The sequence below is a fragment of the Gossypium hirsutum genome, chromosome D11 (genome assembly GCF_007990345.1).
Source record: "Gossypium hirsutum isolate 1008001.06 chromosome D11, Gossypium_hirsutum_v2.1, whole genome shotgun sequence".
In the NCBI taxonomy this organism is placed as follows: domain Eukaryota; kingdom Viridiplantae; phylum Streptophyta; class Magnoliopsida; order Malvales; family Malvaceae; genus Gossypium; species Gossypium hirsutum.
In genome coordinates this window covers 64,770,454-64,798,137 of record NC_053447.1, presented here as the reverse complement: position 1 = coordinate 64,798,137, position 27,684 = coordinate 64,770,454, and the positions used below count along the sequence as shown (strand labels likewise).

Here is a 27,684-nt window from a genome sequence, read left to right as displayed (position 1 = left end):
TCAAATTGTTGTGATCTCACATATCTTTCTAATGAACTATAGCTTTTAGATTAGATGGAATGTCTTTTAAGATCATTGCCTTCAAGTTTTCAACTGGAAAAGCTTGTTATACTTTTCCTATCTTGTAGCAACATTGAACAACTATGGAAGGAAAACATAGTAAGAATTAACTCATTTTGTCTTTGTTTTCTAACTTATTTCGAGAAGAATGAATAATTTTTTATTATCATAGAAAAATAAAAATAACCTTCACAATATATTTTTTCTTCTTTTATCTCTAATTTATTGTTGTTTTCAACAGCCCCTGTATAAGTTGAAAGTGCTCAACCTCAAAGGGTCAGAAAACCTGATCAAGGCATTAGACTTCACAACTTCCCCAAATCTTGAAATTTTGGTTTTGGAAGGTTGTACTAGATTGGTGTATGTTCATCCTTCTGTTGGAGTTCTTACGAGGCTTAAGCTTTTGAATTTAAGAGGCTGCAAAAGTCTGAGGAGTTTTCCAACCAAAATTAGAATGGAATCTTTTGAAATGTTAATTCTTTCGGGCTGCTCAAAACTTCAAAGCTTTTTGGAGATTGATGGGAAAATAAATGTTTGTTGGAGCTTTGTTTTGATGGGACCAACATTAAAGAGCTACCTTTTTCAATTGGAAATCTCAGAAGACTTAAACTTTTGAATTTAAAAGACTGCAGAAGTCTTAAGAGTCTTCCAATCAAAATTGGAATGGAATCCCTTGAAATATTTGCTCTTTCAGGTTGCTAAAAGCTTTCTAGAGATTGATGGTAAGATGGAATGTCTGCTAATGCTTTATCTAGATGGGACAAGCATTGAACAACTTCCCTCTTCAATTGGAAATTTGAGCAATCTTGTTTTGTTAAATTTGAAAGATTGCAGAAACCTTGTGAGTCCCCTAAGGAGCATAAGTGGATGTAAAAGTTTAAAAACTATTAATCTTTCTGGTTGTTATAAAGTTGAATATTTGCCAGAGAATTTGCAGCAAGGAGTTTTTAGAAGAGCTTGACTTAAGTAAAACAACCATTCGAAAACCACCATCCTTCATTTCTCAATTAAAAAATCTTAAAGATTTACCTTCAGTGGGCGCAAGGGATCTTCATCTAAGTTACTACAAAATTTTCCTTCCCTTTTCAAGGTAATTCAAAGAGAAAGTATAAATTCCATGACTTCGATTTTACTTTCATTGTTAGGTTTGGGTTCATTAAAAGAGCTGAATCTAAGGGACTACAATCTTTTCGATATTCATAATGATATTTGTTGTCTATATTCTTTGAAAGAACTTGATCTTAGCGGTAACAACTTCATCAGCATACCGTCGTCTCTTACTCGTCTTTCCAAGCTTCAATATCTTGGATTGTCGAATTGCAAGGAGCTTAAATCGTCGCCTAAACTTCTAACAAGTATAGAAAATGTGTAGACAGATGGTTGGGCTTCACTTGAATTAGTTGCAAATCCATCAAAAGTACAATTCAACCGGTTGGGCTTGGTTTTGTGCTGTTCATTGCTACAGATTGGCTGAGAACATCAATGCATTAACATTGTTGAAAAAATATCTTAAGGTCAATGATTAATTTGATCCCTTTTGCACATACAAAATCTCATGCTTGAGAATTTATGTTTTTAGTTACCAATGATGGGCGTTCTATTTTGCAGGTATTTACTAATTCAAGAAAAATATTTGATATTATTATACCAGGAAGTGAAATCCCAAAATGGTTTAGTCAACAGAGAGGTGGCTCTTAAATTAAGATACATCTACCTATGAATATTCGGAATGATAGTTAATGGTTGGGAGTTGCTTTTTGTTGCATTTTCATCAGTGATGATACTTCAAGGGATGACAATGTCATGTGTAAAACTGTTATCCAGGGAAGAAATCCTCGAGTAGTTGATTGGTGTGGCTTGCTTGTAGGTAAAAAATCTGGCCAACCCATAATGAAAGGCCACATTTTTCTTCATTATCACCTTATTAGGAAGTAAAGAAGTGTCTGTTAGTAGTTAGCAGTTAGTAGTTATTATCAGTTATGGTTAGTTACAACAGTAGTTAAGTAACGATAGTTTGCATTATATATATGTACTCTGCATGAGAAGAAAATTAAGTATGAATATACAATTCAGTATCTTTTAAGTATTTTGTTATCTTAGAATGGTATCAAAAGCCAAGTTTTTCTTGCTGCTCTTATCATAAGAAAAAGAAAAGAAAGGGAAAAAGTAGAAGAAAGCTATATTCGGTTCATCTCTCATGGCCACTGATGTGGCAGTTGATACACCTCGTCACTCATCCAACACCAAAGAAGCTGAACACTCGCAAGGTAATGGTGTTCATGGTAAACCTGCAGCGCATTACTTCTCAAAACATGATACCATAAAACTCGCGTCGCACAACTTCCTTCTATAGAAGCATCAACTTCTGTTGATTCTTGAAGGCTATGAGCTTGAAGGGTTTGTGTTAGTTACCACTCCCTCCCCTCATCAGTTTGTTATTGGTCCTCATGGGCAACAACTTGAGAATCAAGACTTTCTTGTTCATCGAAAACAAGACAAGTTTCTTGCTTCTTAGCTGTTGTCTACTGTTACAGATGATATTTTGGCTCATCTTACGACTGCTAAAACCAGCTTTGATCTATGGACTGCGATTGAAAGAAGGTGATACGGGGTTGCGCGCGGACCAAGATCGAGTTGCCAAGTCACGGGAAACTCCTACGAAAACCCTAAACAATTAGATCTGAAACGAAACAGAAAATTAAAAGATTAGATTTTTGAATTTTCAGATCTGAAATAAAATCCTCAAATCAGTAAAGAATCAAATAGAGAATAGAAATAAGTGTTAGGGTTCTTGAAACCCTCAAGGAGATTGTGATTCTGCCCAATTGAACACCAAGATAGTTTTCCCCAAATTTCGACAATCTAATTTCACCCAAAAAGAGTATGGAAAAACCCTAAAAATTGGGGATTTCTGGGCTGATTCCTTAAGATAGAAAAAGGCTGAAAACACAATAAGAACAGAAAATAGATTAGATAATGATTCAGCACAAGTAGAAATAAAGAAAGAATTGACAGTAAGAAATTAAAAGATAAGTCCTAAGAAGCCTTGAAATCTCGAAAGATCTCACAACTCCCTTCAAACGGCTCTAATCTCCCCTCCAAAGAATATCAATGGCAAGAAGAAGGTTGAAGATGGCTCCCACAATCAAAAAGATTGTTAAAACAACTTCTAAAGAAAACTCAAGAGAAAATCCTTGAAGAACTCAAAGAGAATTTTCACTAAAATCAAATCTGAAATTTTCAATGTAATTGTAATGTTATGTAGGGTGGCTGGCCAAGCCATATAAATAGGCCTTTCAAATGTTTTCCTAATTTAATTAGAACACTAAAACTAAAACTAAAAAAAAAAACTCCTAATTATTTTAATATGGAAATTCGGCCAAGGGTCTTTTATTTGGGACTCTTGGACTGAATATAAAAATTTAAACTAAGTAAAATAAATAAATAAATAAATAAAAATAAAACTTTACAACTTGGGCCACTTTGACAATTTGGCCTGATTTTCAACTAAGTATGGATGGATTTCTTGATTGGGCTGGGAATTTGCTTATTGGGCCTCGCCTTCAAGAATTTGGGCTTTTGTGACTCGTATCATTCCCCCCTTCCTCAAAAAGATTCGTCCTCGAATCTGAAAAATCAAATGAACTCGACTTTCCTCTATCGAACGGGAGTAATGGCAATTGAGTCCACTGAAAAGAATAGCCATGAAATAGTAAATAGCAACACAAACAAGCTTGTAGTCCAATTATAAGCATAATAGAACAGGTATAACGCATGTGAATGGACAGATTCAGATTACCATGCAAACAATCTAATTTACTCACCACTGCCTCGTCAAATATTTGAAACAAAGATGGACATGTTTTAAGGCATTCAGTCGTCTCACATTGTTCCCACAAACCATGAATAAATTGCGAGTAATAAATCAAATGGTAAACATAATCGTCACAAGTAGGTATTTGAAAAGATTCACATGGTTCACAGAGTTGCATAATCATACCATGCATTAATCGACGGTCTATAGATTCACTCACACATGCATTATCAAAAACAAGAATCTTTTTATCAACCATCAAAACAGATAGATCATCAATAAATAAAATAGGACAGTCAAGCACGTTTCGATCTAAGTGTTCATCAACACGATCTTTATCACTATCCGAGGAGTACAAAAGTGTTTCAAAGGTTTCAAGCATCTTACCTCGATAAGCAGAAGAATAAGGGTCGATTTTACCTTTTTCATTTAAAACAAACCTTCGCTCATCGGGGGCATAGTGTAGTCGAATCTCCGTTGTTGAGTTAACCTTTGTCAAATGGAACTCAAACTTCATGTACAACCACATAAACTGTTTAAGGCACGAATATAAATTGAAAACAAATTTGGAAAATTTCGTTACCTTATTCTCCAAAATAGATTTGGACAAATTCGAGGATTTTACACAAGGTAAATCAAGAGAATAACAAATCACGCTTCTTTTCGTAATGACTTTATCAACCACAATCGAAGAGTAACAATTAATCGGATCAAAATGAGGGGATCTTTTAAGAACTAATTCACCAAAAGTTTTATTAATAATTTTCAAATCTGCACTGGACTCGGTTTCTAAAATTTCCTTACCTCGCTTACCTTCGGGATCATGTAGTGTGATTTCATCTTTGCCTAAGTTGATCGTATGAAAGCGTCTTTCATTTGAGAGGTATTGAAGTTGAAAGTTATCTTTCGATCTTTCGGGAACCTGAAAAGTAGCAACACAAGAAAAATTCATATCTTGGTTAGTGGAAACATTCCTCACTAGCCTTTCCTCGTCTTTTTCTTTTGTTTCTTTTTCTAACTCATTTTCTCTTCTTTCTTCAACTTCTTTTTCAATTTTCTTTTCTGTTTCACATTCCTTTTCACTCTCAATCTCTTTTTGCTCTTTTTCATTCTCTTTTTCTTTTTCCTCACTTGTTTTAACAGAATTTTTCAGTTTGATTTGGTCCTCATGGACTTGTTCCAGAGTGAGCGGCACTAAGGTGAGTTTCTTTCCTTGATGCTTGAAAGAATACCTATTGGTACGACCATCGTGAGTGACTTTTCGATCCAGTTGCCACGGTTCTCCTAGCAACAAATGGCAGGCTTGAATAGGCATTACGTCACACACAACTTCGTCTTGATACTTACCGATAGAAAAGGCGATGCGCACTTGTTGAGTGACCCTAAATTGGCCTTCGTTGCTAAGCCCTTGTAGTTGATAAGGTTGTCGATGCTTGGTAGTGGTTAAGCAAAGCTTTTCCACCATCGTCGTGCTGGCTATGTTCGAGCAACTTTCACCATCAATAATAACTCTACAAAGCTTACCTTGTACGTGGCAGCGAGTATGAAAGAGATGTTCTCGTTGCCGCTCGCTCTTTGGTTTTGCCAAAGATGATTGTCCATGATCATGACAATCATCATCCATTCTAGGGACACGTTGAGGGTTGCACCTATGGGGCTGGTTATCCCTATCTTCCTTAATTGGATCTCGATATTGATGTTTTTGATTCACTCGTACCTCATTCAAAGTAGTATTCAATGCTTGAAGTGTAGCATTTATTTGTGTGATTGCAGCAGTATGTCTGTCTAACTGTTGTTGGACTTTCATAAGTGCATCATTATTATCACCTTTAGACATCTTCAAAACCTGTAAAAAATAAACACTCAACACTTAAAAATAAAAGTTAGCAAACCTCACCATTAATCACTCAAAAAGAAAAATCAAATTCTCAATGAGGTCGAATTCAATCTTGTGAGTTCTTTATCAGAGTTTATATCAACCAATTAGAGAGTGTGAGCCAAACTACCAAAGAATCCTAATTTGCACTAGGATGCCAAAAACTGACGAGACACCAAGTGATTCGTGTTGCACCGAGGAAGGATTGTGCACACGTTTAAATCCTACTAACACAAGAAACAAGAAGGTGTTAGATATTTTAAAAGGATAATAAAAAGCAAACAAATGAAAACCTACAGCTAAGAATCAATAAAAATTGCTGAAAACAGAAAACCCGAAAAACTGTGGAGTAACTTGACAACTTCGTTCGAGGTGTTCCCGATCTCAAAAAATCACAAAATTAAATCTCGAATGTCCTTAAATATTTAATTTTTGATCTGGAAAGTTTGGGCACCAAACTCAACCCGCTGAATTTTTTTTAAATTTTTATTGGATTTCGTCTTTTTTTCGATTTTTTGACTTTTTTGACTGATTTTTTTGCAGGAATAAATTTTTTATATTTAATCACAGTGCCACAAATATGTATGTAAAATTTCAGATCAATTTGACAACGTTTACCCACTCAAATAAAACTTTTTTGAAAGATTTTTCTGGGTAAAACTGCTGTTTTTGCTTTAAAATATTGAGATCAGTTTAGAAATCAACCAAGAACACCCAAAACGCCCAAAATCTGATACCAAATGATACGGGGTTGCGCGCGGACCAAGATCGAGTTGCCAAGTCACGGGAAACTCCTACGAAAACCCTAAACAATTAGATCTGAAACGAAACAGAAAATTAAAAGATTAGATTTTTGAATTTTCAGATCTGAAATAAAATCCTCAAATCAGTAAAGAATCAAATAGAGAATAGAAATAAGTGTTAGGGTTCTTGAAACCCTCAAGGAGATTGTGATTCTGCCCAATTGAACACCAAGATAGTTTTCCCCAAATTTCGACAATCTAATTTCACCCAAAAAGAGTATGGAAAAACCCTAAAAATTGGGGATTTCTGGGCTGATTCCTTAAGATAGAAAAAGGCTGAAAACACAATAAGAACAGAAAATAGATTAGATAATGATTCAGCACAAGTAGAAATAAAGAAAGAATTGACAGTAAGAAATTAAAAGATAAGTCCTAAGAAGCCTTGAAATCTCGAAAGATCTCACAACTCCCTTCAAACGGCTCTAATCTCCCCTCCAAAGAATATCAATGGCAAGAAGAAGGTTGAAGATGGCTCCCACAATCAAAAAGATTGTTAAAACAACTTCTAAAGAAAACTCAAGAGAAAATCCTTGAAGAACTCAAAGAGAATTTTCACTAAAATCAAATCTGAAATTTTCAATGTAATTGTAATGTTATGTAGGGTGGCTGGCCAAGCCATATAAATAGGCCTTTCAAATGTTTTCCTAATTTAATTAGAACACTAAAACTAAAACTAAAAAAAAAAAACTCCTAATTATTTTAATATGGAAATTCGGCCAAGGGTCTTTTATTTGGGACTCTTGGACTGAATATAAAAATTTAAACTAAGTAAAATAAATAAATAAATAAATAAAAATAAAACTTTACAACTTGGGCCACTTTGACAATTTGGCCTGATTTTCAACTAAGTATGGATGGATTTCTTGATTGGGCTGGGAATTTGCTTATTGGGCCTCGCCTTCAAGAATTTGGGCTTTTGTGACTCGTATCAGAAGGTTTAGTGTGAAATCAACCATAAAAGTCTCAAGCATGCGTCAGGCTTTATACTCTCTCAAGAAATCGAATCTGTCTGTTAAAGAGTATGTATCGAAAGTCAAGCAACTTAGTGATAATTTGACTGCTGCTGGTAGTTTTATCTCGGAACAGGAACAAGTGAGTGTCATCTTGGCTAGACTCTCAGTGGAATTCAAATCTATTCGGGTGCTTGCTTCTGCAACTCCATTATCTCTTAACTTGTTGAATGAACTGTTACTTGATTGTGAATCACACCAATTGGAGTCGTTAACAGAAGCTCCCTGTCAAGAAAACTTAGCAACCCGTCAGCAAGACAACGACAATGGGTTGAAACGTTCAGCTGAGTCTACTCGGTATTCTCAAGACTCCAAGCAAGGTTATAGAGGATAAGGTTAAGGTTGGTCTCGAGGCAGATCTCGTAGAACTGGAAGGGGTTGGTCTCGTACAAGGCCGCAATGTCAGTTGTGTGGGAAGATAGGCCACATGGTACTGACTTGTTATCACAGGTTTGATGAAACCTTTTCTGGTGGTGCAGAGGCCAACTCAGTGCAAGTAAATTGTCATCAGTTGCATGGCTCTGGATGTTTGTCCTCCGCTCCTTCTTGTCAAGTGACTCATTACTGTGGCTCGATTCCTCAGACTTCCTCTAGTCAACTTCCTCTTAGATATCCACTAGCTTCACAAGCTAACTCTATTTGGTACCCTAATTCTGGAGCAACAAATCATATAACGCTTGACATGTCAACCTCACTACTGCCTCATCATATACAGGTAAAAATTGTGTTACCATGGGCAATGGTGATTCAGTGTACGACGACTCTTTCAGCTGGGGCTCGACTTCTACGCCTTCAGAATGTATTGCATGTTCCTGCAGTATGCAAGAACTTGATGTCTATGGGTCAGTTTGCCAAAGATAATAATGTTTATTTTGAGTTTCACCCATTTCTATGTTTTTTGAAGGATATACTGACAGGGAAGACACTGCTCGAGGGCCACATGCATGATGGACTCTACAGGTTTCAGTTCACTAAATCCTCTCCAATGGATGTTGATGTAACCCCGAAGTCTAGTTACAGATTATTGAACAATGCTCAACTCTCCTCTTATTCCTTGTGGCACAACAGACTAGGCCACCATTGCACTGGTGTTCTTGCTCAAGTGTTGAAATCTTGTAATGTTCCCTTCCAAAAGAATTGTGTACAACAAGTGTGTACAGCTTGCCAACTAAGCAAAGCTTATAAGCTTCCGTTTACAGCTTCCAAAACAGTGTATTCTTTTCCTTTCAAACTTGTAGTTTCTTATGCATGGGGCCCTGCTTAGTTACCTTTAAATGGATTTCATTACTATGTTTTATTTGTTGACATGTATAGCAGATATACTTGGGTATATTTTCTGAAAACTAAGTCTAAAGTGGCTCGATGTTTTCGGGATTTTTATCAAATGGTCAGAGTTTAATTTGGCTGCTCCATTAAAATACTTCAAACCAATGGTGGGGGTGAGTATCGTGTTTTGGCTTACGAGCTATCTCGTCTTGGTGTACAACACGGGGTCTCGTGTCCCTATACCTCAGAACAAAACGATGTTGCTGAAAGAAAATATAGGTAGCTAGTTGATGTGGGCTTGTCTCTCTTAGCTGATTCCAGCATGCCTTTAAAGTTTTGGTTTTATGCCTTTATGCATGCTGTTCATTTGACTAACAGACTACCTACTCTGGTCTTATGTCACTCTAGTTCCTATGAGGTACTTTACAAGGTCAAACTGAATTATGACTTCCTAAGAGTGTTTGGATGTGCCTGCTTCCCAAATCTAAGGCCCTTTCAACAGTACAAGTTGAGTTTCTGGGCTCAACAGTGTGTGTTCCTTGGCAGTGTTCCCAACACCAAAGGCTATAGGTGTCTTGCAGAGGATGGTCGAATCTTTTTGTCTCGGCATGTAACTTTTGATGAAACAAAATTTCCCTTCAAAGATGGGTTCCAAACCGAATCTTCACCACAATCTGTGCAGGATACTCCTTATCGGTCTATTCTTCCATTGGTTATGGCTAGTGGTTCTTGTGTCCCTACTACAGCACGAGTGCCTTTTAGTCAATCAAGCATGGGAACTTCTTCTGCGCAGTGGCAACATGACTGTGTCTCGTCTAGTGTCTCTACTAGTCCTTCAACAACAGCTCTTGAACCTATGAATTCTGATCCACCTGATCGTACTGCCATAGCTCAATCACCATCAGCACAAGTCAATCATCATCTTATACAGACTCATTCCGAAAGTGGGATCTTCAGACCCAAGGCTTTTGCATCGGTCTTAGATGAGATTGACCCTACAACCATTAATGAAGCCTTTCAAAGTACAGCATGAACAACAGCATCTAAAGAAGAATACAATGCCTTGATCTCTAATCACACATGGGATCTTGTTTCATTACCAAAGGGTCGTCGGGCAGTTGGCTGCAAATGGCTCTTCCGTATTAAGAGACATGCTGATCGTTCTATTGCCAGATACAAGGGTAGACTGGTGGTCAAAGGGCACCTACAGGAAGCCAGAGTTGACTTCTAGGAAACCTTCAGTCCTATTATCAAACCAACCACGATCAGAGTGGTTCTTGCGTTGGTAGTTTCCCTCAAATGGTCTCTTCAACAAGTTGACATAAACAATGCCTTTTTAAATGGGGAATTGAGTGAAGATATATATATGTCACAGCCACCAGGGTTCGAATAATGTGGCTTACATGGAGAGCTTCTTGTCTGCAAGTTGAAGAAAGCTCTCTATGGCCTTAAACAGGCTTCTCGGGCCTAGTTTCAGAAATTAAGGGAGTTTTTGGTTGTCATCGGCTTTAAGGCTTCCAAGGCTGATAGCTCACTCTTCATTCTTCAAAAAGGTGCTCAACTGATATACGTTTTAATCTATGTTGATGACATCATAGTTACAGGAAGTGACTCCCAGGAAATTGATCGATTTGTCACTAAACTCAATGCTCAGTTTGTGTTGAAGGACCTTGGACAGTTGAGTTACTTCCTTGGCATTGAAGTTAAGTACATACCAGATAGGATGGTTCTATCCCGGACTAAATATATCAGATATTTACTTCACAAAGTCTCCATAGACAGGTCGAATGCTCTTCCAACACCAATGATCACAACTAGTCATCTGTCTGCTGATGAAGGGAGCCCTCTCAAAGATGAACATCAATACAGAAGTATAGTGGGTGCTTTACAATACGCGATGATCACCAGGCCTGACATTGCCTATTCAGTAAACAAGGTTTGTCAATTCATGCATAAGCCACTAAATGTCCACTTCAAAGCTGTTAAGAGGATATTGCGTTATCTACAAGGGACGCTGAGCTATGGTTTACAGTTTACTCGAACTTCAAAGTTTTTACTTGAAGGTTATTCAAATGCTAGTTGGGGGTCTGATGTCGATGATCGCAGGTCCACCTCCGGGTTTTGTGTATTTCTTGGAGGGAATCCAGTTTCTTGGAGCTCCAAGAAACAACACGTTGTCTCTCGTTCTACAGCAGAGGCAGATTACAGGAGTGTTGCATACGTAGCTGCAGAAATGATTTGGATCCAATCCCTGTTAACTAAGTTGTGTGTTTCAGTTTTGCCTAAAGCTTTGGTCTGGTATGATAGTTCAGCAGCGATAGTAGTCGCAGGAAATCCTGTCATGCACTCCAAGTTTAATCATGTGGAGTTGGATATTTTCTTTGTTAGAGAAAAGGTGGTAGCTAGAGTTCTTCAAGTTGGTCATGTCCCAGGTGCTCATCAAATTGCGGAAATACTAACAAAACCTTTATCAGCATTAGTGTTCAACAGATTTCGGGATCAACTTCGAGTTGTTAACATGAATTAGAATGAGTTTTGGTCAGCAAGGAAACAGATAAGTATGGGGAATATTAGGAAATAAAGAAGTGTCTGCTAGTAGTTAGCAGTTAGTAGTTATTATCAGTTGTGGTTAGTTACAACAGTAGTTAAGTAATGATAGTTTGCATTATATATATGTACTCTGCATGAGAAGAAAATTAAGTATGAATATACAATTCAGTATCTTTTAAGTATTCTGTTATCTTAGCACGCCTGACATATTGCATCCATTTTCCTTGAAGAATGAATGCAGTGAACGTGAAACCAAGAATTTATTCTCATCAGATTGCTCGAGTCAGGAATTCGATGAGCTTGAGATGTCTATGACATCCTTCTGTGGTCCCTTGGTTAAGGTGAAGAAGTGTGGAGTTCGAATTGTGCATGAGAAAGATTTGGAAGAGATGGAGCAAATAAAAAAGAAGCGTAGCAGTCAATGTTTTGCTACTTTTGAAGGTATCCATCAACTCTCTGCTGATTATGGATCAATAGGTAGTAGTTCTCTTATAAAGAGAAAACGTAATATCTATGAAGAGACGGAAGAAGGACCGCTACCAAAACGGATGAAACAAATTTTCAATTTTATATTGAGCCGACCACAGAAGAAGCATTAGCCTTGTCTTATTAATTCTATTTATCCCGACATTTTTGTTTACATTATGTTTTCATTCTGAACATGGTGTTTTTAAGAACAAGTGCTTATGTAGGACAAAAAAAAAACAGAGAAAATGACTGAAAATTCAACTTCTTAATGGTCAACCGAAGCTTACATCTTTAAACAAGCAATCAGCTTGAGTGAAAAGAGAACAGTCACCTAATACTTACCTAACATCACTAAAATGACTTGGAATTCATAAAACAAGACTTGTACACAAAGATAAACTGATTTACTCTAGTCAATCATCACCTAACCATCCTACCAACTTAGTCCTGATTTATAGTTATGTGACTATTTGTATAGTTTACCCTACAAATTTTAAGTAATTACATTTTGTGTAAGTTATGGATATAATCCATATATTTTAATTTAGTCAATTTTAGTCTTTTTTAAGTCAGTCAAATTCAATCTTTATATTTTTTAAATTTTGAAATTTAAGTTCTAATTCAAACAATAATATTTAAATATATTTGATTAAATCCTGCTATTAGTATTTTATAATATGCAAAGTTATAGATTTAATTCATTTTCTCTAATTGAATTATTCATCTAGATTTATTTCATGTAAAAAGATAAAAACACATAAATTTTTTTAAAAAGTTTAGATATAATCATATTAAATGCATATATTTATTCCATATTCACTCTAAAATCCAAATAACATATGAAGCTTTCTATTAAAAAAAAGAAGATAAAGTTACAACTATGTTTCTTTGATTCTATGCGCGCTTGTGAATGTATGAAAATAAATCTCAACAAGGAGGAGATGAATGAATGCGCATAATGATAAATTTAACTTTTAATATTTATATTTTTTATTAATTAATTTTTTAAAAATTAAATTAAATTATTAATTTTTTAAATAGAGTCAAATAGTCTTTTTAATGAAAATATTGATTAAAACTTGAATTTATTAATAATATTAGTGTGATAATCCACGTGCTTTTCTTGTTGAGATGATACTATTTTTATTTTATGTCACGTCAACAAATAATTTAAAAATTATAAAAAAGATTAAATTTCAAAAAAGTTAAAAATAAAAAAAATTCAACAAAAATTGCATGAAGCACACTTGGATTGACATGTGAGAGATCATATTTGAAAATTGAAAGTTTTAGTCAGTATTTTCATTTAAAAAATAATAATTCAATTATTTTTGAAAATTTGATGATCAAATTTCACTATTTCTTAAAAGTTAATAGATAAATTTAACTTAAAAAAGAATAAGAAACAAATTAACAAAAAAATATAAAAGTTAAAGACTAAATTTATAATTATGACTAAATTTTGTTTTACCATACTAGAATTAAAGATTAATAAGAAGCAGAAGAGGATTAAGCTATGTAGCATGGGAAGTAGTATGAGTTTAGGCATTCCAAGAGAAAAGAGATTAAGGTTGCCCTGAATTGTTTCAGTTTCCACGAATTCATTTTCATGGCTAATTTTGTTTTCTTCCTTTTCATTTTATGAACCTTCAAGGTTGTTAATGAGACTAGGATGACGTGTTGTACTTCGTGTTTTTTTATTTCTTGGAAGTATACTGGGGATGGCTGGCTGGTGGTCTTGGGGTGAGTTTGGATGGGCAGTACGTTTAACTGCAGTTAGTGTAAAAACAGCGTTGGCGGTGAAATTAGATACTGTAGCGTGAGACAAAAAGTAAGCTAAACGCACCGCACCGCACTCAATCGCCCTTCCAAACCCACCCTTAATCTGCTTTTAATATTGTGTAAAACTTTTATTTTTATAAACAATTTATTATATAATATAAATATAGTTAAATAAACTAGTGAAATCTCGGGTTGATTTTAATTCAGGAGGGTAAAGGGCAAATTATCAGTTTAGTACTTTGAAATTTTTAAAATTATAAGTTAGTTTAATTGTAAAAATGCACTTTACCTCAATTTAATCTCTTTAAAATTTTATAATTTAATTTTAATCCCCAAATAAACTTGTGGCTTCTTCTATGTTCTAATTTATGCAAAATTGATTCTTCTTAATAAGAAGATTTTTTAAGTGTGTATTATTTTCTTAATACAAAGACCGAAATGAAAACTAATAAATCATTATGGATTTTAATAAAAAATTAAAATTTTGAGTAAAAGTTCTATTGTTTTTTAATATTTTATAATAATACTGGTTAAAAAAATTATAATAATATCTACTCCATAATAAAACCAACCGTCCAACATTTTTTATTTATTAAATTTTATAATTAAACTACCTCCATTTTGTCAACCTTCTTGAAGTCTTCCTTGTCTGATCTGTGACCCAACTTGTGTTCAACCACTACACCCTTTCATTTTTCCACAGAAATTGCCTAGAAACCTCTGTTTACTTTCCTTGCAAATTTGATCTATTCTTCTCTTTCTTGATGCTCCTATACTTAAAAAAGATTGTTTGTAGTTTCTTTCTGGCTGGCGATTAGGAGATCTGTTTTCTGATTTTGATACCTTTTTCTTCTCATCATGTTGTCGTTGCCTTCAACTTCATCCTCCATTTCTAGAAAGAAATATGATGTCTTCTTAAGTTTTAGAGGTGAAGATACCCGCAAAAACTTCACTGATCATCTTTATCATGCTCTGAAAAGGAGTGGAATAATCACCTTCAGGGATGATCCAAAGCTGGAGGCCGGCGAAGAGATCGCGCCAGAACTGTTTAAAGCCATTCAGCAGTCATGGTGCTCCGTAATCGTATTTTCAGAATCTTATGCTACTTCGGGTTGGTGCTTGGACGAACTTACTGAGATTGTTAAGCAGAAAAACGACAAGGGTTATAAAGTGTTTCCAGTTTTCTATGACGTGGATCCATCTGATTTAAGAAAACAGAAAGGAAAAGTTGAAGAAGCCTTTGTGGAACATGAAAAGAGATATGATGAAGATAAGCTGCAAAGGTGGCGAAATACTTTGACTCAAGTCGCAAACATTAAGGGATGGCATCTAAATCACAGGTAATTCCTTCATATCTTCTCTCTTTTCTATTTGTAATGCTTACATGATGTTCTTCTCTATTTTAGAATACATATTATATCCATGTCCATTAGCTGTTGATTTCTTGTTTGGAAACCAAATTTTGTTTGTGTTTATAGGCATGAAACCGAATTTATTGGAGACATTGTTAAAAAAATAACAGCAAGATTGTGCGAAACATATCCAATTGCCCATGATGAGTTGGTTGGAATTAGTTCACGCTTGAAGGAGCTATATGCGAAAATAGACATTGGTGAAGATGATGTCCGCGTTATCGGAATTTGTGAAATGGGTGGCATCGGTAAAACGACGCTTGCAAGAGTTGCTTACACTCAAATGTCATCTCATTTTGAAGGTAAAAGCTTTCTTGCTGAGGTTCGACACGTTTCAAACAAATGTGGACTTGTTTCGTTACAGAAACAACTTCTTTCCCAAATCTTGCCTGATGAATGCTTTAATTTCTTCAATGTTTACCAAGGAAATTTCATTATTAACCACAGGTTATCTAACAAAAGGGTTCTTATTGTTCTTGATGATGTTGATAACCTACAACACTTAAAATGTTTGATTGGAAGGCGTGATTGGTTCGGTTTAGGGAGTAGAATTATTGTAACAACAAGAGACGAACATTTGCTCCGATCTTACCGAGTTGATGATGTATATAAGCCTACAACATTGAATGATAGTGATGCATTTCGACTTTTCAATTTGAAAGCTTTCGGTTGCGAGAATGTGCCAAAAGAGGATTTCATTGAGCTTGTTGAACATGTTGTAGGTTATGCCGGTGGACTCCCTTTAGCTCTTGAAATTTTGGGTTCTTTTCTGTGCGATAGAGATGCAATTCAATGGAGAAGTGCAATAGAAAGACTCAAAAGAGATTCTAACAAAGAAATTCTTGACAGACTTCAAATAAGCTTTGATGGATTGGAAGAAAGGGAGAAGAAAATATTTCTAGATATAGCATGCTTCTTTAACGGGGAGGAGAAAGATTTTGTAATGAAAGTACTAGATGGTTGCGAGTTTTTTCCCGATATTGGAATTGATATTCTCATTAAAAAATCTCTACTAACCGTTAATAAATACAATCAATTGCGGATGCATGACTTGCTACAAGAAATGGGAAGAAAAATTGTTAGAGAAAAATCTATTGATGAACTTGGAAAACGTTGTAGATTGTGGGAGGAAAGAGATGTCTATCATGTGCTAACAACAAAAACAGTAAGTTATTCTATACAAATTATATATTCTGACTTTAGCTTAAATAAATTTAGGATTCAACGCAAAACTACGATATTTTTGGTACAAAAACATATATAACTTATTCTAGTTATAAAGTTTTTATTGTTTTAAAATAATAAAGTATTTGTTTTAAATATTGATATAGTAAAATGAGTACATTTGTCTTCTATATTTCTAAAATGTGCTATCTAAATTCTTTTATTATAAATATTAAAAAAGACCTCCGAATAAAAAAGAATGTTATTTCATTGAATTCCGATTGTTTTATTTAGATTGTTTTTGTTTACTAATTTCAACCAAAATAATAATAATGCTCTATTAAATTTCACCAATTTTTGTCTTATTTTTTATTTTTTATTTTTAGGGTACAGAAATGATTGAAGGTATAATCATTGACAATAAAAGGTAAGAAAATATACACACATGTATCTATATGTATAATATTGATGTTATTTTTTTATTTTGTAAAAATAATAAAAAAGAAGTGGCAAAATCTTCAATACTTAATATTTCCAAAAAAAAAAGGAAAAAAAGTGTATGTGTAAGTGAAAATGATATACATGTATGCATTCATAATTGTTGAGCTGTAAGCTTTAGTCATCTATACAGTAGTTAAGAGTATGTTTATTGTAGTTGTGAAAGTTTGTTGTATGTATTTTGGTGTAATTGTAATGTCGTTGCATTCGGTTGTATCTATTTTCTTTCACTCTCTCTTTAGTTGTATATCTTGGTTTCTAGCGGTGTGAGTTTGTGAATATTATATCCAATTCTTTTAAGCTATATTATTCAAACTCGGATGTTGGTCTTATATATGCGTATGTGTTTGGTATGAGCATATTCAGTATTTTTTTCATGATCATTCTTCGTAGATGCGTTCGAATATGTGTTGGATATAAGCATTTCAAAAAAGAAGCGATGAAGCAACATAACTTTTAGATACTACATGTCTTGTATATATGTAATTATATAATTGTTATTCTATCTAGGGAAATGAACAAGACTCTTACTTTGAGCGCGGATGCCTTCTTGAAGATGAAAAGATTAAGACTACTTAGAGTCATTTGTCACTCAAATTGTCGTGATCTTGTATATCTTTCTAGTGAGCTACGGCTTTTAGATTGGACGGGATATCCTTTCAAATCCCTACCTTTAAGCTTCAAACCAGAAAACCTTGTTGCAATTCTCCTATCTTATAGCAACATTGAACAACCGTGGAAGGAAAACAAAGTAAGAATTAACTCATTTGGTCTTTGTTTTCTAACTTATTTTGAGAAGGATTAAAATGTTATTAACATAGAAGAATAACAATAAAAATGAGCTTTAAGTTTTTTTCTTTATTATTGTTTTTAACAGCCCATGCATAAGTTGAAAGTGATCAACCTCCAAGGGTCTGAAAACTTGATCAAGACACCAAACTTCAAAACGGCCCCAAATATTGAAAGTTTGGTTTTGGAAGGTTGTACTAGATTATCGTATGTTGATCCATCCGTTGGAGTTCTTAAGAGGCTTAAGCTTTTGAATTTAAGAGGCTGCAAAAGTCTTAGGAGTCTTCCAACCAAAATTGGAATGGAATCTCTTGAAGAATTAATTCTTTCAGGTTGCTCAAATCTTAAAAGCTTTCCGGAGATTGATGGTAAGATGGAATGTCTGCTAAGACTTTATTTAGATGGAACAAACATTGAACAAATTCCCCCTTCAATTGGACATCTGAGCAGTCTTGTTTTGTTAAATTTGAAAGATTGCAGGAACCTTGTGAGTCTCCCAGGGAGCATAGGTGGGTGTACAAGTTTAAAAACTCTTAATCTTTCTGGCTGTTATAAAGTTGAAAATTTACCAGAGAATTTGTAGCAAGTAGAATTCTTGGAGGAGCTTGACTTAAGTGAAACATCCATGACAAAACCACCACCCTTCATTTTTCAATTTAAAAATCTTAAAGTTCTTTCTTTTAATGGGAGAAAGGGACCTCCTTCCAAGTTACAAAAATATCAACCTTCTCTGTTAAAGGTAATCCAAAAAGGAAGGACAAATTTCATGGCTCCGATGTTGCCTTCGTTGTTAGGTTTGAGTTCATTAACAGAGCTGAATCTAAGGGACTGCAATCTTTGTGAAGGAGATATTCCTGGTGATATTTCTCGTCTATTCTCTTTGGAACGCCTTGATCTTAGTGGTAACAATTTCATCAGCATACCTTCGTGTCTTACTCAATTTTCCAAGCTTGGATTGCTTCGATTGTCAGATTGCAGGGCGCTTAAATCGGTGCCTGAGCTTCCATCAAGTATACGAAGTGTATTTATAGATGGTTGTACTTCTTTTGAAATAGTTGCATATCCATTGGAAGTTTGCATTTCAAGGTTCACTGCAAACATAGTAGGTTTTAATTGCTTCAGATTGGCTGAGAACATCGATGCCTTAACATTGCTGAAAAAACATCTAAAGGTTCGTTAATATCTCTGTTTCTCTCAGTCTTATAATTATTCATGGTGTTAGTTACCAAACAACCAGAGGTTTATTTTGCAGGTATTTGGAAATTCAAGAAAAAAGCTTGATATTATTATACCTGCAAGTGAAATCCCAGAATGGTTTAGTCAACAAAGGGGAGACTCTTCGATTAAGATAGATTTGCCTCTGGAAGTTCGGAATGATAGTCAATGGAAGGGAGTTGCTTTCTGCTGCATTTTTGTCAGTGGTTGTACTTCAAGGGATACGATTATCGTGTGTAGTGCTGTTATCCACGATAGATATTCTAGCCAAGAGGTCAATTACAGTGGCTGGAAACTCCCATATAATGAACATTCCATGAAGGACCACATTTTCATTCGTTATTTCTCGCGTGACTACTTGTATCCAATTTCCTTGGAAAACAAATGTGGCAAACATGATGGAACAAAAAATTTACGGACAACAGATTGTTTAGATCAGGAATGCTATCAACTTGAGCTGTCTTTTATATCTGTCCATTGTCGCTTGGTTAAGGTGAAGAAATGTGGAGTTCGAATTGTGTATGAGAAAGATTTGGAAGAGATACAGGAGCTGCATAGCAGTCAATGTTGTGCTAAAGATGGATCAATAGGTAACGGTTCCCTTATGAAGCGAAAACATAATATCAATGAGGAGATGAATGAAGGGCCGCAACCAAAACTGATAAAAAAAAATTCAATTCTATAATGGGCAGACTGGGGAAGAATCACTAATTGTGGTAAACTACTTCATTCGCCTTGTCCTATTAATTCTTTCTTTTAAGACTTCTTTAATCTACGGTATTATTTATAGTTCTTTATTTCATTTAAAGTAGTGGAATAATCTACGGTATTTCATCTTTATCATGCTCTAAAAAGGAGTGGAATAATCACCTTCAGGGATGATCCAAAGCTGGAGGCCGGCGAAGAGATTGCGCCAGAACTGTTTAAAGCCATTCAGAAATCGTGGTGCTCCGTAATCGTATTTTCAGAATCTTTATGCTTCTTCGGGTTGGTGCTTGGACGACCTTACTGAGATTGTTAAGCAGAAAAACGACAAGGGTTATAAAGTGTTTCTAGTTTTCTATGACGTGGATCCATCTGATTTAAGAAAACAGAAAGGAAAAGTTGAAGAAGCCTTTGCGGAACATGAAAAGAGATATGATGAAGATATTCTCCAAAGGTGGCGAAATGCTTTGATTCAAGTCGCAAACATTAAGGGATGGCATCTAAATCGCAGGTAATTCCTTCAAATCTTCTCTCTTTTCTATTTTTAATGCTTGCATGATGTTCTTCTCTATTTTAGAATACATATTATATCCATGTCCATTAGCTGTTGATTTTGTTGGTGCAAAGAGGCAGCAGCAGACTGTTTTGGTCTTGCTTGGATAGCAAGCCTCGAGCCTTGCTGAAGAAACAAACTCAGAAACAAAGCAGAAAATGAAACTAGCTAGTGAAGAACAAGAAGAAGAGAGAAAAATTGAATGAAAAGTGAGCTGATATTTTCATTAACACTCCAACAAGGCATTAAGCCATTACATATAATAGTCAACAAGTAAAACAAACAAGTAATCACCTAATCAATTACCTAACACCACTAATTTGCATTGAAACTTACAAGATTAGCTTGTACCACTTGCATTGCTGATTTTTCAATCAATCAATACCAAAACATTTACCTACTTAGTTCAACATGAACTAAATTACAAAATAATCAAAAAGCAACCATAAACACCAAGTGGATCGGCAACATTAAGCTTAAGGCTTCAGTTCCTGCAGACCAAGGCTCGAATGCCTGCAACGTATTCTTCTGCATGGCCACATTTGCATGGGAAGCTGGTTGCATAGGAACTAACTTTAACACTCCTCCTTTGTTTCTATGCTGGTTACGCCTAGCTTCCCTTTTAATTTTATAAACCTTGACACATTGAGTGCCTTGGTAAAAATGTCAGCAATTTGCTCCTCCGAATTGCAATGAACCAGCTCGATTTCATGAGCTTGTTCCATCTCCCTTATAACATGTAATTTTATATTGAAGTGCTTGGTTCTGCCATGAAAGATGGGATTCTTTGCAATTGCAACAGCAGATTTGTTGTCACAGTAAATCTCTGTTGCTTCTTCTTGTTTTTGGTTTAAATCAGCCAAGATTTTTCTAAGCCATATGGCTTGATTCACAGCAGATGCAGCAGCAACATATTCAGCTTCTGCTGTTGATTGTGCCACCAGACTTTGTTTCATAGAACTCCAGCAAAACATGCCTGAGCCAAGACTAAATGAGTATCCAGATGTGCTCCTCATGTCATCACTCGATCCAGCCCAATCACTATCAACATATCCTACTAACTTCATGTTTTCAACCCTTTTGAACATTACACCATGATTGATGGTGCCTTTGATGTACCTCAACACCCTTTTTGCTGCTTGAAAGTGCAGATCTTTGCAGCAATTCATGTATCTGGATAGCACACTAACTGCAAACATAATGTCGGGCCTTGTTGCAGTCAAATACAATAGACTACCAATGAGACTCTTGTAAATAGTCTCACAAACTGGTTCACCAGTTTCATACCTTGATAGCTTCATTCCAACAGCCATTGGTGTGTTTGTTGGCTTGCAATTCTTCATTGTGAACTTGTTTAAGACCTTCATAGCAAAAGAACTCTGGCTGAGAAAGATTCCAGTTGCATTTTGTCTTACTTCTATTCCTCGAAAGTAATTCATTCTGCCTAGATCAGACATCTCGAACATTTTCATCATTTTCTTCTTGAAATCATGCAGCATATTTTTGTCTCCTCCAGTTACTAACAAATCATCAACATAGAGTGACAAGATAAGCTAAGTCTCAGCTTGATTTTTCTTCACATACAAAGTTGGTTCACTGGCACTTCTCTCAAATTCCAAACTGAGCAAGTAGGAATCGATTCGAGCATACCAGGCTCGAGGAGCTTGTTTTAGGCCATACAAGGCCTTTTTTAACCTGTAGACCATGTGTTCTTCACCAGTGACTACAAACCCTTGAGGCTGCTCAATGTAGATCTCTTCTTCTAGGAAGCCATTGAGAAATGCAGACTTCATATCCAGCTGATGAATGGTCCACTGATTTTGAGCAGCCAAAGCAACTATCATTCTGACAGTGTCAAGTCTGGCTACTGGTGCAAAGGTCTCCAAGTAGTCCAAACCATACCTTTGGCTAAAACCTTTGACAACAAGCCTGGCTTTTAGCTTGTTAAGACTGCCATCTGCATTTTGTTTAGCTCGATAGACCCACTTCACTCCAATGGCCTTCTTTCCAGCAGGCTTATCAACCAACTCCCATGTTTGGTTCTTCTGTATCATGTTGATTTCATCAACCATAGCCTGCTTCCAGCCTTCATCAGACTCGGCCTCTTCAAAACTGGTTGGTTCTGCTATAGCAATCTGTGCTCTTTCATAAATCTCATCCAAGAGCCTTGTTCCTCTCACAGGCACATCATCAACATCCATTTCAGGACCAAGGTGCTCGAATTCAGCATGATTAGGCACCAGGTCCTCTGAAACTGCCTCTGGTTCATTCTTTTCCCAATTCCAGCATGCCTTTTCATTAAAGACAACAAAGATGAATCTGGTGACATGTGGTTGGTGCAGCCACTGTCCAGTAGCCACCCTTTTGAGCATTTCTTCTCAGTAGCTAAGCAAGAAACAGCAAAGACCTGCTCTTCCAGGTCATTACTGTCCTCAGCTACTCGAGCTTCAACATTTGGTTGTTGAAATTGGCTCTACCTTGGCTTGGTTTTGTTTTTGCAAACCCTCTCAACATGGCCTTTCTTCTTGCAGTGTTGACATACTGCATCTGGCCTAAACCAGCATCTATCTTCTGGATGTCCGGATCTTTTACAATATCTGCAGGGCTGATCATTACTCCTTGCAGCATCAGGCTTAGGCCTGCTTTTCCAAGGCTTTTTGCCTCTTGGAGCATTGGTGCTCGAGGCCTCTCTTGTCTTGGCTTGAAATGCACCTTCCTGGTGGTCTTCAGCTCTGCTAGCTCTCCTTTGTTCCTGAGCATAGAAGGTATTGATAAGCTCAGTCAAAGAAATGCTAGCAAGGTCTCTTGAGTCCTCTAAGGAGGATATCTTTGCCTCATATCTCTCAGGCAAAGTGGAGAGGACTTTCTCCACTATTCTTGCCTCATCAAAGTGCTCACCAAGGAGCCTTATGCTGTTAACCACTGCCATGATTCTATCTGCATACTGCTTCACTGTTTCTTCTTCCCTCATCTTCAGATTCTCGAAATCCCTTCTTAAATTCAACAGCTGCTGTTGCATTGTCCTTTCAGTGCCTTGAAACTCCTCCTTAAGCTTATCCCATACCTGTTTTGGAGTCTCACAGGCCATAATTCTAGTGAAGATGACATCTGACACACAGTTCTGGATGCAAGACATGGCTTTGTGCCTTTTAGTCCTTTCATCGGCATGTTGCCTGATCTGAGCTACTGTGGGATTGGCCCTCAGTGGTGCTGGCTCAGCATCTGTGTTGACAACTTCCCACAGATCAAAAGCCTGCAGGTAAGTCTTCATCTTTACCAGCCATATGTGGAAGCCTTCCCCATTGAAGACTGGTGGGGCTGCTGGTGAAAATCCTGAAGAAGCCATCAGGTTCCTTGATTTGAAGCAACAGGTCCACTAAGACAAATGCTCTAGATACCAATTGTTGGTGCAAAGAGGCAGCAGCAGACTATTTTGGTCTTGCTTGGATAGCAAGCCTCGAGCCTTGCTGAAGAAACAAACTCAGAAACAAAGCAGAAAATGAAACTAGCTAGTGAAGAATAAGAAGAAGAGAGAAAAATTGAATGAAAAGTGAGCTGATATTTTCATAAACACTCCAACAAGGCATTAAGCCATTACATATAATAGTCAACAAGTAAAACAAACAAGTAATCACCTAATCAATTACCTAACACCACTAATTTGCATTGAAACTTACAAGATTAGCTTGTACCACTTGCATTACTGATTTTTCAATCAATCAATACCAAAACATTTACCTACTTAGTTCAACATGAACTAAATTACAAAATAATCAAAAAGCAACCATAAACACCACGTGGATCGGCAACATTAAGCTTAAGGCTTCAGTTTCTGCAGACCAAGGCTCGAATGCCTGCTACGTATTCTTCTGCATGGCCACCTTTGCATGGGAAGCTGGTTGCATGGGAACTAACTTTAACAGATTTCTTGTTTGGAAACCAAATTTTGTTTGTGTTTATAGGCATGAAACCGAATTTATTGGAGACATTTTTAAAAAACATATCAGAAAAATTATGTGAAACATATCCAACTGTCCATGATGAGTTGGTTGGAATTAGTTCACGCTTAGAGGAGTTGTATGCTAAAATAGACATTGGTGAAGATGATGTCCGCATTATCGGAATTTGTGAAATGGGTGGCATTGGTAAAACAACACTTGCAAGAGTTGCTTACACTCAAATGTCATCTCATTTTGAAGGTAAAAGCTTTCCTGCTGATGTTCGAGACATTTCAAAAAAACTTGGACTTATTTCATTACAGAAACAACTTCTTTCCCAAATCTTGTCTGATGAATGCTTTAGTTTCTTCAATGTTTATGAAGGAAATGTCATCATTAACCATAGGTTATCTAACAAAAGGGTTCTTATAGTTCTTAATGATGTTGATAACCTACAAAACTTAAAATGTTTGGTTGGAAGGCGTGATGATGTGTATAAGCCTACAACATTGAATGACAATGATGCAATTCGACTTTTCAATTTGAAAGCTTTCGGTTGCGAGAAAGTGCCAAAAGAGGATTTCATTGAGCTTGTTGAACATGTTGTAGGTTATGCTGGTGGACTCCCTTTAGCTCTTGAAGTTTTGGGTTCTTTTCTCTGTGATAGAGATGCAAGCCAATGGAGAAGTGCAATAGAAAGGCTCCAAAGAGATTCTAACAAAGAAATTATTGAGAGACTTCAAATAAGCTTTGATGGATTGGAAGAAATGGAGAAGAATATATTTTTAGATATAGCATGCTTCTTTAATGGGGAGGAGAAAGATTTTGTAATGAAAGTACTAAATGGTTGTGAGTTTTTTCTCGATATTGGAATTGATGTTCTCATTAAAAAATCTCTACTAACTGTTAATAAATACAACCAACTGCGGATGCATGACTTGCTACAAGAAATGGGAAAAAAATTGTTAGAGAAAAATCTATTGATGAACTTGGAAAACGTTGCAGATTGTGGGAGGTAAGAGATGTCTACCATGTGCTAACAACAAAAGCAGTAAGTTAGCCATATAAAGTATATATTTTGACTTTAGCTTAATTAAATTTGGGATTCAACACAAAACTACAACGTTTTTAGTACAAAAACACATATAACTTATTCTATTTATGAAGTTTTTATTGTTTTAAAAATAATAAAGTATTTATTTTAAATAATGATATAGTAAAATGAGTACATTTGTATTGTATATTTCTAAAATGTGCTATTTAAATTCTTTTATTATAAATATTAAAAAAGACCTCCACAATATGAATAAAAAAGAATGTTATTTCATTGAATTCCTTTAGTTGAAAATTGTTTTATTTACATTGTTTTTGTTTATTAATTTCAACCAAAAATAATAATGCTCTATTAAATTTCACCAATTTTTGTCTTATATTTTATTTTTTATTTTTAAGGTGTAGAAATAATTGAAAGTGTAATCATTGACAATAAAAGGTAGGGAAACATACACACACGTATCTATGTACAATATCAATGTTGTTTTTTTTTTGTAACAATAATAAAAAAAGAAGTGGAAAAAACCTTCAATACTTAATATTTCCAAAAAAAAAAGAAAAAAAGTGGTATGTGTAAGTGAAAATGATATACATGCATGCATTCATCATCGTTGAGCTGTAAGCTTAGTCATCTATAAAGAGTATGTTTATTGTAGTTATGAAAGTTTGTTGTATGTATTTTGGTGTAATTGTAATGTTGTTGCATTCGATTGTATCTATTTTCTTTCACTTTCTGTTTAGCAGTTGTATATCATGGTTTCTAACTGTGTGAGTTTGTGAATATTAGCTCCAATTCTTTTAAGCTATATTATTCAAATCCGGATGTTGGTCTTATATATGCGTATGTGTTTGGTATGAGCATATTCATTTTTTTTTTCATTTTCATTATTTTTAAGATTCTTTGAATGACCATATCTTCGTATATGTGTCCAAATAAGTCTTATATAAGTGTTAGACATGAACATTTAAAAAAGAAGCAATGAAGCAACATAACTTATAGATACTAAATGTATTGTATATCTATAATCATATTGTTATTCTACCTAGGGAAATGAACAAGACTCTTAGTTTGAGCGCGGATGCCTTCTTGAAGATGAAAAGATTAAGACTATTTAGAGTCATTTGTCACTCAAATTGTCGTGATCTCGTATATCTTTCTAATGAGCTACGGCTTCTAGATTGGATGGAATATCCTATAAAATCCCTACCTTCAAGCTTCCAACCACAAAACCTTGTTGCAATTCTCCTATCTTATAGCAACATTGAACAACCATGGAAGGAAAACAAAGTAAGAATTAATTCATTTGGTCTTTGTTTTCTAACTTATTTTGAGAAGGATTAAAATGTTATTAACATAGAAGAATAACAATAAAAATGAGCTTTAAGTTTTTTTTCTTTATTATTGTTTTTAACAGCCCATGCATAAGTTGAAAGTGATCAACCTCCAGGGGTTTGAAAACTTGATCAAGACACTAGTGTTGAACTTTGGCCTGTAGTGCAACAAGCAACCAACAGTAACTCAACTCAAAAGCAGCAGTAACACTGCTTGAATTGCAGCATTCGAGCTGCACTGAATGCAACAAGATGTTTTGTTTATTTTGTTCAAATATAACTTTGTTAGTTTACTTGTAACAAGCTCAGCAAAGCTGGATTAGTCTTTGATGTAATAGCTGATATGTCAGCCCATTTTTTGTGTGTAATTTAAGTTATCAATTAGTCATGTATTACTAGGGTCAGTTAAGCCATTAGGTAACTGTCAAATTAAACTTGTAACTCTTACATATTTCAATTTTTGAATGAAAATTAGTGTGGTTCTTCAGTTACATTTTCTTTGGCTGTTATTCCTTCTTCTTCTTTTTTTGCTTCGATTTCATTGTTTTTGTTTGTTGTTTTTGTTTTGTTTAATGCCAATGTTCCAACAAATGTAATCAGAGCTTGTCATCTTTGAGGGCCTCTTTTGTTGTTTGTGTTATTTGTCAAAACAAAGCTTGAAGAAGAAAGAAATCGAAGCTGTTGTTTTTGTTTCAGCAGGATGAGTTTCACACCACCTCCACCACCTGTGTTTACTGGAGAGAACTACTACATTTCGGTAGTTAAAATGAAAACATACCTTTAGGCACACGATTTGTGGAATGTGATTGAAAACGACACCGAACCACCTCCATTGAGGGCCAATCCCACCATTGCTCAGATGAGGAAACATAGTGAAGAGTGCTCCAAGAAGCATAAAGTAATGTCCTGCTTGTAGAATGGAGCATCAGATGTAATCTTTACCAGGATAATGACCTGTGATTCACCTACGCAAGCATGGGAGAAGCTGAAGGAGGAGTTCATGGGGTCAAACAAAATAAGGCAGCAGCAAGTGATCAATCTTAGGAGAGACTTTGAAAACTTGAAGATGAAAGAAATTGAGACCATCAAGCAATATTCAAACAGGATAATGGCCACTGTCAACAGCATAAGGCTCATTGGGGAAGACTTCAGTGAGAGTAGAGTTGTTGAAAAGGTCATCACCACTCTCCTTAAAAAATTTGAGTCAAAAATTTCATCACTTGAGGACTCGAGAGACTTGTCAGCTATCTCATTGTCTAAGCTAATTAACTCTTTATATGCACTTCAGAAAAGGAGGGCCAATAGGCAGTAAGAGCATACTGAAGGAGCTTTCTAAGCAAAGGCCAATGAAGGCTCAGGTTCAAATCAGAAAAGAAAGAAGCCTTGGCTCAACAGA

At 35.5% G+C, this 27,684-nt stretch overlaps 1 protein-coding gene across 1 annotated transcript; it reads left to right on the top strand.

Moving 5' to 3' along the window:
- The first annotated feature begins 14,289 nt into the window (after positions 1-14,289).
- LOC121223426 (disease resistance protein RPV1) lies at positions 14,290-26,775 on the top strand. The gene is made up of 9 exons (XM_041104857.1): positions 14,290-14,969; positions 15,108-16,206; positions 16,592-16,632; positions 17,214-17,454; positions 17,581-18,663; positions 18,745-19,423; positions 19,584-19,923; positions 26,004-26,244; positions 26,372-26,775. Exons 1-5 carry the CDS (start codon positions 14,488-14,490, stop codon positions 18,073-18,075), a joined length of 2,358 nt encoding a protein of 785 aa, XP_040960791.1. The 5' UTR covers positions 14,290-14,487; the 3' UTR covers positions 18,076-18,663; positions 18,745-19,423; positions 19,584-19,923; positions 26,004-26,244; positions 26,372-26,775.
- The last annotated feature ends 909 nt before the right edge of the window (positions 26,776-27,684 follow it).